General features: G+C 39.0%; 1 protein-coding gene across 1 annotated transcript in view; it reads left to right on the forward strand.

Moving 5' to 3' along the window:
• The window catches only part of MBD5 (methyl-CpG binding domain protein 5), a 159,750-nt gene that overhangs the window by 124,801 nt on the left and 22,271 nt on the right, over window positions 1–12,678 (forward strand). Inside the window, exons 8-9 of the mRNA XM_015563760.1 lie at window positions 1,090–1,301; window positions 4,696–5,904. Of these exons, the coding sequence (XP_015419246.1) occupies window positions 1,090–1,301; window positions 4,696–5,904 (1,421 nt within the window). The remainder of the gene's footprint in view (window positions 1–1,089; window positions 1,302–4,695; window positions 5,905–12,678) is intronic.

Consider the following 12,678-nt stretch of genomic DNA (forward strand, 5'->3'; position numbering starts at 1 on the left):
AATAAGAAACAAGGCATAAAAACATTCAAAGTTAAAATGTGTCCAAGTTCAAGGAATAGCTATTGCTAGATTTCCTCCGACAGTATTATTCTTTAAAATTTTTGTGGCTTAAAAACAAAATTCTTCATGTAAATTATAATGTCACAAAAATGTTAGATAATAATGTCAAGTATATTCAACTGATTGGTGCAGGTGACTATAATATAAAGTACAGAGATGGTTTCCATAAAGTCTGGAAGCATCAGCAAATATACTTGATATTGTCAAGGGCATGTCCAATGTATGCAAATATATATATATATATATATAATACAGTTTAATTAGTTTTATTTGTCATTGAAATCGATGCAGTTAAGTAATCTAAAAAAGCATACTAGAATTATATATTTCAAGTTACAGGACAATTCCTTTGACATCATCTTCAAAATAACTTCAGTGTAATTTCAAAACAAGTCTATTTTGAATTTTGAATATAAATTTAGTTATTAGCTAATCCTACCTGATTATATAATATTTATTTTTTAATGATTATGATAATGATTTCTTTTTGTATTGTTCACTTTCTTTACAATTTTAATTTTAAGTGACCAACCTTTCACTTAAAAACAAAATATATATTTCCAGACAAAACCCAGTTTTATTTGGTGGTAATTGGTGATGATTGTGACTTGAGAACTAAACTTTGTAAACAAAGCCTGACCAGATCCACTTATTTTAATCATATGATCAAATTCTTATGATTGCTAAAACAGGTTAAGACTAATTTCTACCTTTAATTGTAGGAGCTTTAATAAAAATAATTTCAAGGAATTTTTAACCCTGATGCTCAATGTAAGGACTGGCTAATGGATAGAGAAAGACTCATCTCTCATGACATAAAACCAAACAAATGATTATGAAAGATAAAATTAAATAGTAAAATACTCTTTCCTTACCACTTAGTAAGACTTTGAGGAGAAAAAGAGAAAAAAAAATTTATTATGTAAGTCTAGTTTTTAGTTTTTGTTTCAGGAATCATTGGGTACAAGGATAGGCATAGGATTGCCAAAGAATCACATTGACTTATATTTTATGTTTTCCAAACCATAGGTGACATGTCCTCAATAAACAATACTTTGAATAATCATCAACTGACTCATCTACAGTCGCTGTTAAACAACAATCAGATGTTTCCTCCAAATCAGCAGCAGCAGCAGCAGATTCTTCAGGGGTACCCGAATCTCCAGGCATTCCAAGGACAGCCCACAATTCCCTGCCCAGCTAACAATAACCCCATGGCTTGTCTGTTTCAGAACTTTCAGGTACTCTCCTTCCCTGGGTTACTGTAGTAGAAACCACTGTCTAAGTTTTTTTAAACACTTAATTTGGGCAAAGAGACAAAAGAAGGAAGTTACTAGTGTATGCCCTTCCACCTCTACTAACTGTCATTTCTCTATAAAGAATATTGTTAAACAGTCTAGTCTTTTATGTGAAGGCTATTTTATTTTGTCTGAAGCATCCCAGTGGTCCCTTTAGAGCCATTAGTAAAAACTGATCTTGGTACCCTCTTGCACCCTTTTGAGGGTTTACTCCCATTGCTCTCATGATTAAAATCCATATCCTTAACATGCCTGCCCTGCCTGCCTCACTCTCAGCCCCACTCCCACGGCTCTCTTCCTGGCTTCAGCCACTTGGTCTTCTTCTTAGTTAGATAAACTGAATAAATTCCTGATGGATTTAGAAGCTAGATGGAAAGAGTATCACCAAATAAGTATAAGACGAAAATATAGGATGTTTTTATAATTTAAGGGTAGGAAAGGCTCTTTCAGAAGACACAAAACAAAGTAGTAAAAAGAAGTAAGAAAACTGAATACATAAACCTTTAAAATCTGTATGATTAAGTGTATTCTAAACAAAGTGAAAGACAAGTGATAACCTGGAGGAAAATAATAGCAAATATCTGATATCTGTAATATAAAAAGAGCTCCTACATATTAGAAAAATAAAGATAATTGATTAGAAAAATGAGCAATAGATATGAACAGTCAATTACAGAAAATAAAAGATAAATTATTAAACATGAAAAGAATAATCAGTTATATAAATTATAACACTAATATGTCCATCAAATTGATGATGACTTGCTGACAGTGGTGTGGGATAATGATATATTGTTATATATCAGATATATTGTTGGTCTGATTATATGCTGATACAGTCTTTTTGGAGAGTAATTTTAGTTTATCTGGTTTTTAAATATACATGACCTTTGACCCAGAAATTTAACTTCTATGTGTCTATGTTAAAGAAGTCTTTGATGTGAACAAAAGGGCACAATTCAGAATGTTCATTACAACTACTTAAACATCCATCAGTAGGGACATGGTTAAATATATTATGGTAGATCCATCTATCTAGTAGTTTAAAAAATTAGCTAGACTTGCCTGGCTGGTATGGTTCAGTGGTTGAGCAGTGATCTATGAACCAGGAAGTCACAGTTCGATTCCTAGTCAGGAATTGGGCTCGCACATGCCCAGGTTGCAGGCTCAGTCCCCATTGTGGAGCATGCAGGAGGCAGCTAATCAATGATTCTCATTATTGATGTTTCTATCTCTTTCTCCCTCTCCCTCCATCTTTGAAATCAATAAAAATATATTTTTAAAAATTCGCTAGACTTATATAATCTGATATGTTAAGGTCCACAAGATTACAAGACTCCAATACTGTAGTATTGCAGAAGAAAAGTAAAATACAATACCATTTATATGAAAGGTAGAAAGAAGGAAAGAAAGGAGGAAAGAAGGAAGGAAGGAAAGAATTCCCATGGGTTAGATATCCACCTACACACTTGAATGTATTAAAAATAGGTGTCTGCAAGAATGCTCTCCAGCACTGATTACTAGTACTTCTAAGAAAGGAAATTGGATTGCAGTAGGATGGCAAAGTACAGATTTAGGTGGGGCGTAATGATAAAGAAAACTTTTGCTTTTTGGACAATGTGAAAATACTCATATACATCTTATGTAATCAAATAATTTAGAAAGGAAGAGGAAGTGTTCAACCATGTCACTGAGAAAACAAGCAGATGAAGCTTGCAGAGAAGCCATTAGATTTAGCAGTGAGCATCACCAATGACTTGATGGAATGCAGTTTGGGTGGAGTAGTGGGAGCATGAGCCAGATTGTAATGGATGAAAGGATGAAAACGGTTAGGAATTAAAGAGTGTAGATGAAAAACTTTCAAAAACTGAATGATAAAGAGCATATGAAAAACAGGGTAGTGCCCCAAGGCAGGCATAGGTTGACTGCAAACTTTGTAATATGGAAGCCATGCACATAGTTGTATGCTAAAGGAAAGAAACCAAAAAGAAGAGATGGTAGTTACCAGAGGGAAAGGGATTAGAATTGTACATGTGAAATATAATTTTATTAACCAATAAATTTCATTTTTTTAATGTGGAAGAGATGGAACATAAAGAGGAGAAGGGATAATAGGTAAGGCAAGATCCCTGAGGAGGAGGTAGGATCAGAAGCACAAATGGAGAACTTGCTCTCAGAGAACAGAAGGTGTCCCTCTGATCCTGGGAAGCAGAACAGGATTTGGGACACGAAGTTGCACAGAAGAATGTGCTGCCAGAAGCCAGGGAGGAGCAGAGTATAAGAATTATGAGAATTCTTAACCTATGAACTCCATTTTCTGTGTTAAGTAAGGCCATCTACTAAGAATAATGCAAGAGACGGTACAGCAGCCAGCTTGTGGAAGTGGGTGAAGAACTGAATAGTGGTGAAGCATCGCAGACTCAGCACCCTCCCTGGAGACATAGATGAGGCTGGCAGTTGAATTGACTCAGGCCTGGGATTTTATCTGGGAGGTGTAGACCAGGGGAGAGTGTCAGGAGAGTCAGTGTGTGCTGGTGCTCCCAGGTTCTGCTTTAGTGGGGAAGGATGGGAAGACCGGAAGGGAGTGATCAGGGGTGTGGAGGTGCCATTCCAAGTATCAATTGGAGCAGCAATTCTTACATGGGGTTGGTGAAGTTAGAGTAACCTCAGAGACTTTTTTCAAACTGCACCCATCCTTCCTGTCCTGAGCATTAATAGTCTTCTCTGGTGGCATTCCCTCCCTTCACCTCTTCCCAACTCAGAAACACTTCTTTAGGGAGCCATTGTCACTGGTGTCCCTCAGCTGATGCCTGGTAAGGTTGAAAATTAGACTTTAAAATGTTAGTGTTATATTAGAAATATCTTGTTGTTAAGAAAGGAGTATGTGTTTTTTTGTTTTATATCGTATTTCACTTAGTTCAGTAGAAATCATTTTCAAAAATCTGGTTCCCTTTGTAATTTGAGCAGTGTTGGTGACTGGCTTGCTTCTCTCTTTGAATCCCAAATTGCAAAACCTGTAATGATACTAAATATTTGAAGTCATCACCTGAAAACATATTTTGTCCAACAGCCTCAACTTTATTTTTTTTCTAGAGAATGTTTAGTAATAATGATTAAAAATAAATCTGTTGAATGATTTTAACCAAAGAAACAGTACCCAATTATAATCAAGACATAAGCTTTTCTATACAGAGTAACGTTTTATTCATTTTTGAGTCATTTGCTTCCCCATTATGTTTGTTTGTCTTCTGGTAGATCTTAAAATTATGTCTTTCTCTTTGAGGTCTTTAAATTTATTTTTTTCTCTCTCTCACTGCTTCCTGTCTATTTCTTTAAGGTGAGAATGCAGGAAGATGCAGCTCTCCTAAACAAAAGACCCAGCGCTCAGCCGGGGCTCACTGCACTTCCTGAGAACCCGAACACGACACTCCCACCTTTCCAAGATACAGCTTGTGAGTTGCAACCGAGGATTGACCCATCTCTTGGCCAGCAGGTGAAGGACGGCCTCATTGTGGGTGGCCAAGGTGATGCCTCTGTAGATGCCATTTACAAGGCAGTTGTCGATGCTGCCAGCAAAGGAATGCAGGTTGTCATCACCACAGCAGTCAACAGTACAACTCAGATCAGCCCCATTCCAGCTCTGAGTGCCATGAGTGCCTTCACTGCTTCGATTGGTGACCCATTAAGTCTCCCCAGTGCTGTCAGTGCAGTCATTCATGGACGGAACATGGGCAATGTCGATCACGATGGTAGGCTGAGGAATGCAAGAGGGCCCCGGCTGCCCAGGAATCCGGACCATGGGAAAAACTCACACGAAGGAGATGGGTTTGAATATTTCAAGTCAGCAAGTTGCCACGCATCTAAAAAACAGTGGGATGGGGAGCAGAGCCCTGGAGGGGAGCGAAACAGGTGGAAGTGTGAGGAATTTTTAGATCATCCAGGCCATATTCACAGTAGTCCTTGTCACGAAAGGCCCAACAATGTCTCTACACTGCCATTTCTGCCTGGGGAACAGCACCCAATACTGTTACCACCAAGAAACTGTCAAGGGGATAAAATTCTGGAGGAAAATTTCAGGTATAATAACTACAAAAGAACTATGATGAGTTTCAAGGAGAGACTAGAGAACACTGTGGAAAGATGTGCACACATCAATGGGAACAGACCTCGACAGAGTCGTGGCTTTGGAGAGCTGCTGAGCACCACAAAGCAAGACCTGGTCCTAGGGGAGCAGTCTCCAAGCTCCTCAAATAGTTTGGAAAGTTCTCTGGTCAAAGACTACATCCATTACAATGGAGACTTTAATGCCAAAAGCATTAATGGGTGTGTGCCTAGTCCTTCAGATGCTAAAAGCATTAGTAGCGAAGATGACCTACGGAATCCTGACTCCCCCTCTTCAAACGAGTTGATACATTATAGGCCAAGGACGTTCAATGTTGGCGACTTGGTCTGGGGCCAAATCAAAGGACTGACATCTTGGCCTGGAAAATTAGTAAGAGAAGACGACGTTCACAATTTATATCAACAAAGCCCCGAGGAAGGGAAGGTATACCAATCTTTATCCATTGTCAAATACTAACCTTTATTCAGATATCAATTATTATTTGTTGTTATCATCACTTTGGATTCTTTGGATTTGAAATTAGGATTCTTCATGACTCATTAAGGTTTCAAAAACTTCTGGAGCATAAAGTGAAGAGGGGAAGGTTAGAGGCACCAAAATGTCCTATCGCCAAGGGGTGAGTTGTGAAGCATCTGTAGATTCCACCAAGGCTCAGAGTGGTTCCAACCCAGGAACCAGATGGCCAGAATTTAACTCTGCCTTTCTTGCCTGCATTTGTCTAATTCTTCATCCCATATGCAGAGGATGAAGGCAAGTGGCAGTGAGTGGGGAAAAGTCTGGTAGCCACTGGAGTCCAGGAGTGTGGCAGGGGGCAGCATCCCCTCCATGTGCTTACATGTGACCCTTGGATCCTGGGAGAGGGTAAAATCAGGGTGGATTGCAGCCATTTCTGGAAGCAGCAGGTAATATCTGAAGTCAGAATGGTGTCTCCTTTCAGGAAAAGTCCTGGGCCCCTATAGCATATGGAAATGTTTAGCCCCGTAGTCTGGTTCTACTTAACACAATCTGATCATATAAATTAAAGGAAAAGTTCTCCGTGAAACTACCATTCAATTTAGAAGAAATTAGTAGGGGTCTTCTGGGCTTCCCCCACCCCTGCCCCGCAGTTGGCGGAAGTGACTCAGTAGGCAAGAAATATGCAGAACGTATAAAGTAGATAGAAAAGTCTATATCTGACCAGGGGGAGATAATAATGTATGTTTCTCACATATAGTGAACATACATAATTTTTCATCTCCTTGGGAAATAAAAATTACTCTTCCAGGTATAAGTATTATTCTGTTAAAGAGCATATTGTATAAAGCTTTGTCAACTCTGCGCAAACCTCCACTGGCACTTAGGTTTAATGGCAGGAAACCAAAGGCATTTTTGCTCGCACAATAAAAGGATTGTCTTTCTGCAAATGACCGGGAGGTCCTTAAACCCGTTGCTTATAATGCCTAATATATACTTGTCAGGATACACTGTGGCCATAATGTTTCTATGTTTGATAAGAAAATGAATTCCATACTCCTAGTCACAAAACATTTTACTCTCTAATCTCTCCGAGACCAGACAAACAGTCTTTAGGTTGATAAACCTAAGTATTTTTGACAGTTTATTCCAAAATAATTAGAAACAGCAAAATTGGGCTTTTTGGATATAAATGGAACTGCTGCAAATACAAGATGTAGACACTGAGCTGTTTTATAATGTCTGTGCACATGAAACCAAGTCTTTTTTAATGTGCTATTTTACAAAAGCTTAACCAAAGGAAAGAGTACGGCCTCCCTTTCCTGGAAACCTTCTTCCTGTCCTGAATGCCTTGTCTAAATATCTTCCGTGTCCCCTGGAGAATAAAGGCATGTGCTTTTAACACATTTCCCATTCAGCAATGCTCCTGATCTTCCGATTAGTCTGTGTCAGCAAACTCCTAAGATTGAGTTCCTCACTGAGATTCAGGGAGATACACTAAAAAAATAAAAAGTCGTTATCTAAGAGTCCAAGAATCATTTATTTTCCTTCATTTAAGTAAGCCACTGGTTTTCATTCGCTATAAAATAATGTTTCAAAAATCCAGATTCTTCATTCTTATTGTAAGCAATAGGAAAATTCTTAATAGGGAGAATAAAATTGTTTCTGTAAATGCAAATACCCCCCCCCCTTCCCATGGGCTGACATTGTAACTTCGCATTCTCAAAATGTTGATTTCAAGATACACTACAAATATTTTTAGTAATTCAGAAAAATAATTTAAAGTAGACGTTTAGAGGTAAAAAAACCAAAAATGTATGTAATGAAATATTAATAGCACATGAAATATTTAGCTATCATTGAAAAGCAAGGTATCACAGCCTTAAATGCTCTAGGACACTTAACATTTTTAAAAACCTCGAGTCTTTTCAGGGCCTGCGTCACTTTTTCACATAAAAAACAAAACAAAGTACTACTTCACAAAGAATCTTTTTTCTCCTATAGTTCACAAAACAAAGGAAGGGCTACCTCATACCTTATTTAATGATGCCCAGCTAGCCAAACAGTGTTCCCAATTTCAAACACCAGAAAAGGCAAAATTTCAAACCCAGGTCTGTCTGACTTCTAGCCCAATGACCTTGGCCTGCTGCCTTCGAGACCTTGGTGCATCCAGAAAAGATTAAACTATGTTTAATATCTGTGTGAGACAAAGCACAATCTATTCTAAAAGATTCCCATTAAAACAATTTTTAAATTTGAACTCTTATTCAAGTGAACAAAGTATGAATGTTAGTTACATAGAGCCCCTTAATCCTCGGTGGATAAAGTCTTGTACTTCTGCTTTTAAAAAGGGAAGCGGTGCATTAGGGCTTCCTCCATATACTGTGGCAACGCCTGACATTTTAATAATGTCGAAAGACAAAGACAGAGGCTGACTCCATAGACAATTGGTTTATTATAGTAAGATCTTATTAATTCGACCTCACTAACACAGAAGGGACCTTCTTTCCTAGTGTTTATCTTTGTAGTATCTCGGAGAAACGGGTTTGCTAGAGAACTTTCTTACACATTACCCTTTTAAACCTTTTTAGCCTCTCAGGTTTTCATACTATTTCCATGTCTACCAAAGTAAACTCATCCAAGACCCTGTCAGATCCCAGCAGATGAAATCTACGTTAATTCAAATTTTAGAATGGATTTATTATCTTACCTCCCCACCACCCCCTCATCCCACAAACCTACCATTTATTTATTTTCTGTTGCAGTCTTTGTCCTGAACAGGACACTTCAGATTCTTTTTGGAAGTAGGCTAAATAGAAACAATAAATAATTGATTGACAGGACTGCAGGTTACTAGTTCAGAGCAAACCAGGCACCTCTGGTGTTTGCAGGTTGTATGAGTGGTCTCTGTACCGAGAGGTCGGTGCTGATCAGAGCACTGATGTCTTCGGGGGCCTGAGATCTCCAGCGCCATGTTGTCCATAAGCTGATGCTTGAGCCAGCTATTTGTCACGATAGTAAGTGATCTTTTCAGTTTGTTATTTTAGAAAGGCACTTTCAGTCTTTGGTGGAGTATGACATGTAGCAGAATTATGAATAAGCCATTAGAAATGTTCCGCAGTTTCTGAGATTACTTGCTAAGAGGTATGATTTCTAAGCATCAACACCGTATGAATACAGTCTACAGAGAACTAGAGAGAAAGCAAGGTGTGGCAGAAGGCATGGGCTTTGGGCATTTTGACGTGAGCTTCATCCCAGCTCTGCCAGTTACCAAGATGGTCCTGGGTAGGTATGTTAACCTCCCAGAGCTGCAGTCTTCGCACCTCTCGAGTGGGAATATTAATTCCTATTCAGGATGATGTTTTAAGAGTTAAAACACAAAAAAGGCTCAGCAAAAATGAACCTTCTCATCCATATTCTCTATGCACGACAACCCGATTAATTTGGTTCCCACCATTATAGAATTGTGGCCACTGGACCTTTGTTGGTGTTCATCGAGGCATTATCCATGAATGCAGGGTTTACTATCCATGAATACAGGATGAGGATAAAAGGATTATAAGGAATGTAGTTAATGAGTGAAAAAGTTTATAACTTTTTAATAAACCTCAGCACATCAGACATATTGGCATATCTGATTATAAATTAATATTAGCTGCTCATTTCAAGCAGGAGTTGACTTGGAAGCATTTCAAAGCTCTCTGTTTGTTGAGTGAACTTGAAAGTCCCCTTCTCAGATTTTCTAAAAAACATCAACTCAGACTATCTTCCTCTACCTTCCTTCACACCCTCCCCCGCACTCAACAACATGACGTAGTAGAGATTTTTAACAGTCTGCGAAAGGTTGGACTGGATCGCCCGTTGAGTACTGTACCATAGTTCTAGCTATGGGACAGCACGGCAGGGTCTTCAGTGCCTTATGGTGCCATTCAGGAAGTGGTATCGCCTTACTAATACTTTTTTCCCTTTAATTAGCAGTTTGTAATGAAGCATGGTCTGGAAGATACTTACATTTTTTTTTTTAAAGAAATGCAAGTTTCTATAAACTCTGAACCTGTCCTAGTTTGAGGTTCAGTAGCCAAGAGTAAGACTTCGTTGCAGTGCTCAAGTACAAGGTCATGGCCAACGAGGCACTGCCAGTTGTTGGCATTGGATCAGAGAATTCTTGGAAAGGAGAAGAGCTTCCACTGGGGCCGCACCTACACTCCACAATGTGCAGACAGGGTAAGCCTGTACCACAGGCATCTTTATGTGCTCATTTCAGCACATTATTTAAACATAGGAAAAAATGCCCTTGTTTTCTAAAACAAATTTTGGCATTCTCATCTTTGATCTTATAGTAGCTTGAAAGGGATGATGCCCTTTTTCTTTTTTAATGATTGAAAAGTAAAATTCTTTTTTTTTTCTAAGTAGATCATTTTTACTCTTTGAACATTGCCCCATTGGTCTTCACATTTCATTGCTCTGGCATTCAATATGTATTTTGCCTCGAGCCCAATTTAGGAAAGGATTTCTTTCTAGATTGGCACCAACATGTTTCTTTCCAATGAAACATTTGTTGTTGTTTGACAAGTAGGGACATCTCTTGATTACCCAGGAAAGTTCTCCATTTCGGGGCAGCACCACCTGGGTAAATGAAGACAGGTCTGCAAACGCAGTGGGCGGGGTGCCCCTTCTCCAGACTCACACTTGGATTTTTTCCACACAGTTGTATTTGGCAAGTAGAGATAAGAAGAGTTCTTTATATAGTCATTCAAAGCAGACAAAACACATCATTATTAAACTCATAAGAAAATTGATTTGGGACAGCACACTTCTGCATGTCCATACAGTGTCACATGCACACGTTTGACAGTGTGGAGCAAAACCAGAGACAGCCTGCATCATATTCGGGGGATGTAGAACTTAAGGAATGGAGCCTGGGGACTGGTTTTGGGAGATGTGCCGTCCTGTGATGTTTACACATTTTATTTTTAAGACCATTCTTCCTGTGCTCAATGATCAGTGTGAGCTGTTTGCATTGTTTGGTGCTATCATCCTCTGTTGACGTGGTCCTTTGTATATCCCCTTTGCTTAGGTAGTTTCTTAGCCTCTGATGGAAAGGAATCCTGTCCTCGGTACAGAATCCATATCGATAATATTTGGGCTACGTTTTGGCTGGCAGGGCGGCAGGGGCAGTCAGTGCCCTGTAGCAATAGAATCGTCTTGAAAAGGAAGCAAAATCATTTTGAAAAGTAGTAACTACGGTAAGATCCAGGCTAAGAAAGTCAGTGCCCAATCAAAACTTGAGAGGTAATACAAATGAAGAACTAGATGAGACCAGAAATGGGAATGTTAGGAAAAAAGACTAAACTGAGTCCAATGCTTATATAAGACTGTAAGCTTTACGTGGGTGAATTGTGGGATATTGTGAACTTCTTCTTTTGGGCAGCATCCAAGAGGGGAAGGAGGCCTATCTCCGTTCACAGATAGTGAGGCTCAGCCCAGCGTTCTCGAGCTGGCAGTGCAGTTTTCACGTAGACGGTAGCAAATGCAATCTCAGGTCTCAGGCAAATACATGCTTCTGTCACCTGAGCTTTCAACAGTGTTTCTTCGGATTTACCAAGTTATCCAATTCATCTCATGTGTTTATGTGTTGTTGATCAAGCTGAAATTTGTTGTCTCATTTTAGACTTACTCTAGTCCTGCAGTGTAGTTCTCTAGTACTCAAAGATACCTCAAAGATACCGCTCTCCAGAGTGAGGAGGAAAGCAAGCGCGCGCACACACACACACACACACACCCCTCAGATAGTGTCACTAACATAGTAATAATGTGGATTTGATGAGTTCATTGGAAAAAACTGGATTCACTTTAGTGATATTTCTGTAAGTTCTATTGGAAAATTAAGTTCATCCTTTCTGTCACAGGTGAGTTAACATTTTATCCCAAAGTACTTATTTACCATTCCATTCTTTCAAAAATGTTGAGATATTGCACTTAAGTTAGCAAGACTTCTTCAGCTTGAAGATTTTGAAAAAATATTTACTATTTAATATTTGATAACTAGAGTCCCGGTGCACAAATTTGTGCACGGGTAGGGTCCCTTGGCCTGGCCAGCGATCAGGGCCAATCAGGGCTGTCTCGCCCAGACCTGATCAGGAACAGGGGGAGGGCCTGCCAGAGATTGGCTGTGGGAGCGCACTGACCACCAGGGGGCAGGTCCTGCATTGAGCGTCTGCCCCCTGGTGGTCAGTGCACATCATAGCGACCGGTCATTTGGTCAGCTGGTAGTAGCAGTCACTTGGGCTTTTATATAGAGAGATAATGAGCCTAGGAACTGCCTCATATTTACTTACTTCTTCAGAGCTGTGTCTCCCAGACTTCAGCTAATGTGGTATGTTACCTGTACTATTATTTAATGCCTAGAGTGCCTGTCTTTCACCAAAAGTGCTGGGAACGCTATCAAAGCTTTGAAATGGCGACCAGTTCTAAGTCTGCTTTTATTAGTGATGATGATATTGCTAAATATGTCAATGTAGTAAAGGTTTCCTTAAGTTTTTGAATATGTAACTTCATTTACTTGCGATTCATAATTTTTTTCCTAAACTGCTATAAAATCAGCAAAAATGCCTTGGCAATTTTAGCATAGTTCCTAGGATATTGGTTGGCACTCAAAGGGTTAATTAAAATTTTTCTTTAGATTCATTTACTCATTTATTCATTTAACAAATATTTTTAATCACATACTATGTACTAGGCACT

The sequence above is a fragment of the Myotis davidii genome, unplaced genomic scaffold (genome assembly GCF_000327345.1).
Source record: "Myotis davidii unplaced genomic scaffold, ASM32734v1 scaffold110, whole genome shotgun sequence".
In the NCBI taxonomy this organism is placed as follows: domain Eukaryota; kingdom Metazoa; phylum Chordata; class Mammalia; order Chiroptera; family Vespertilionidae; genus Myotis; species Myotis davidii.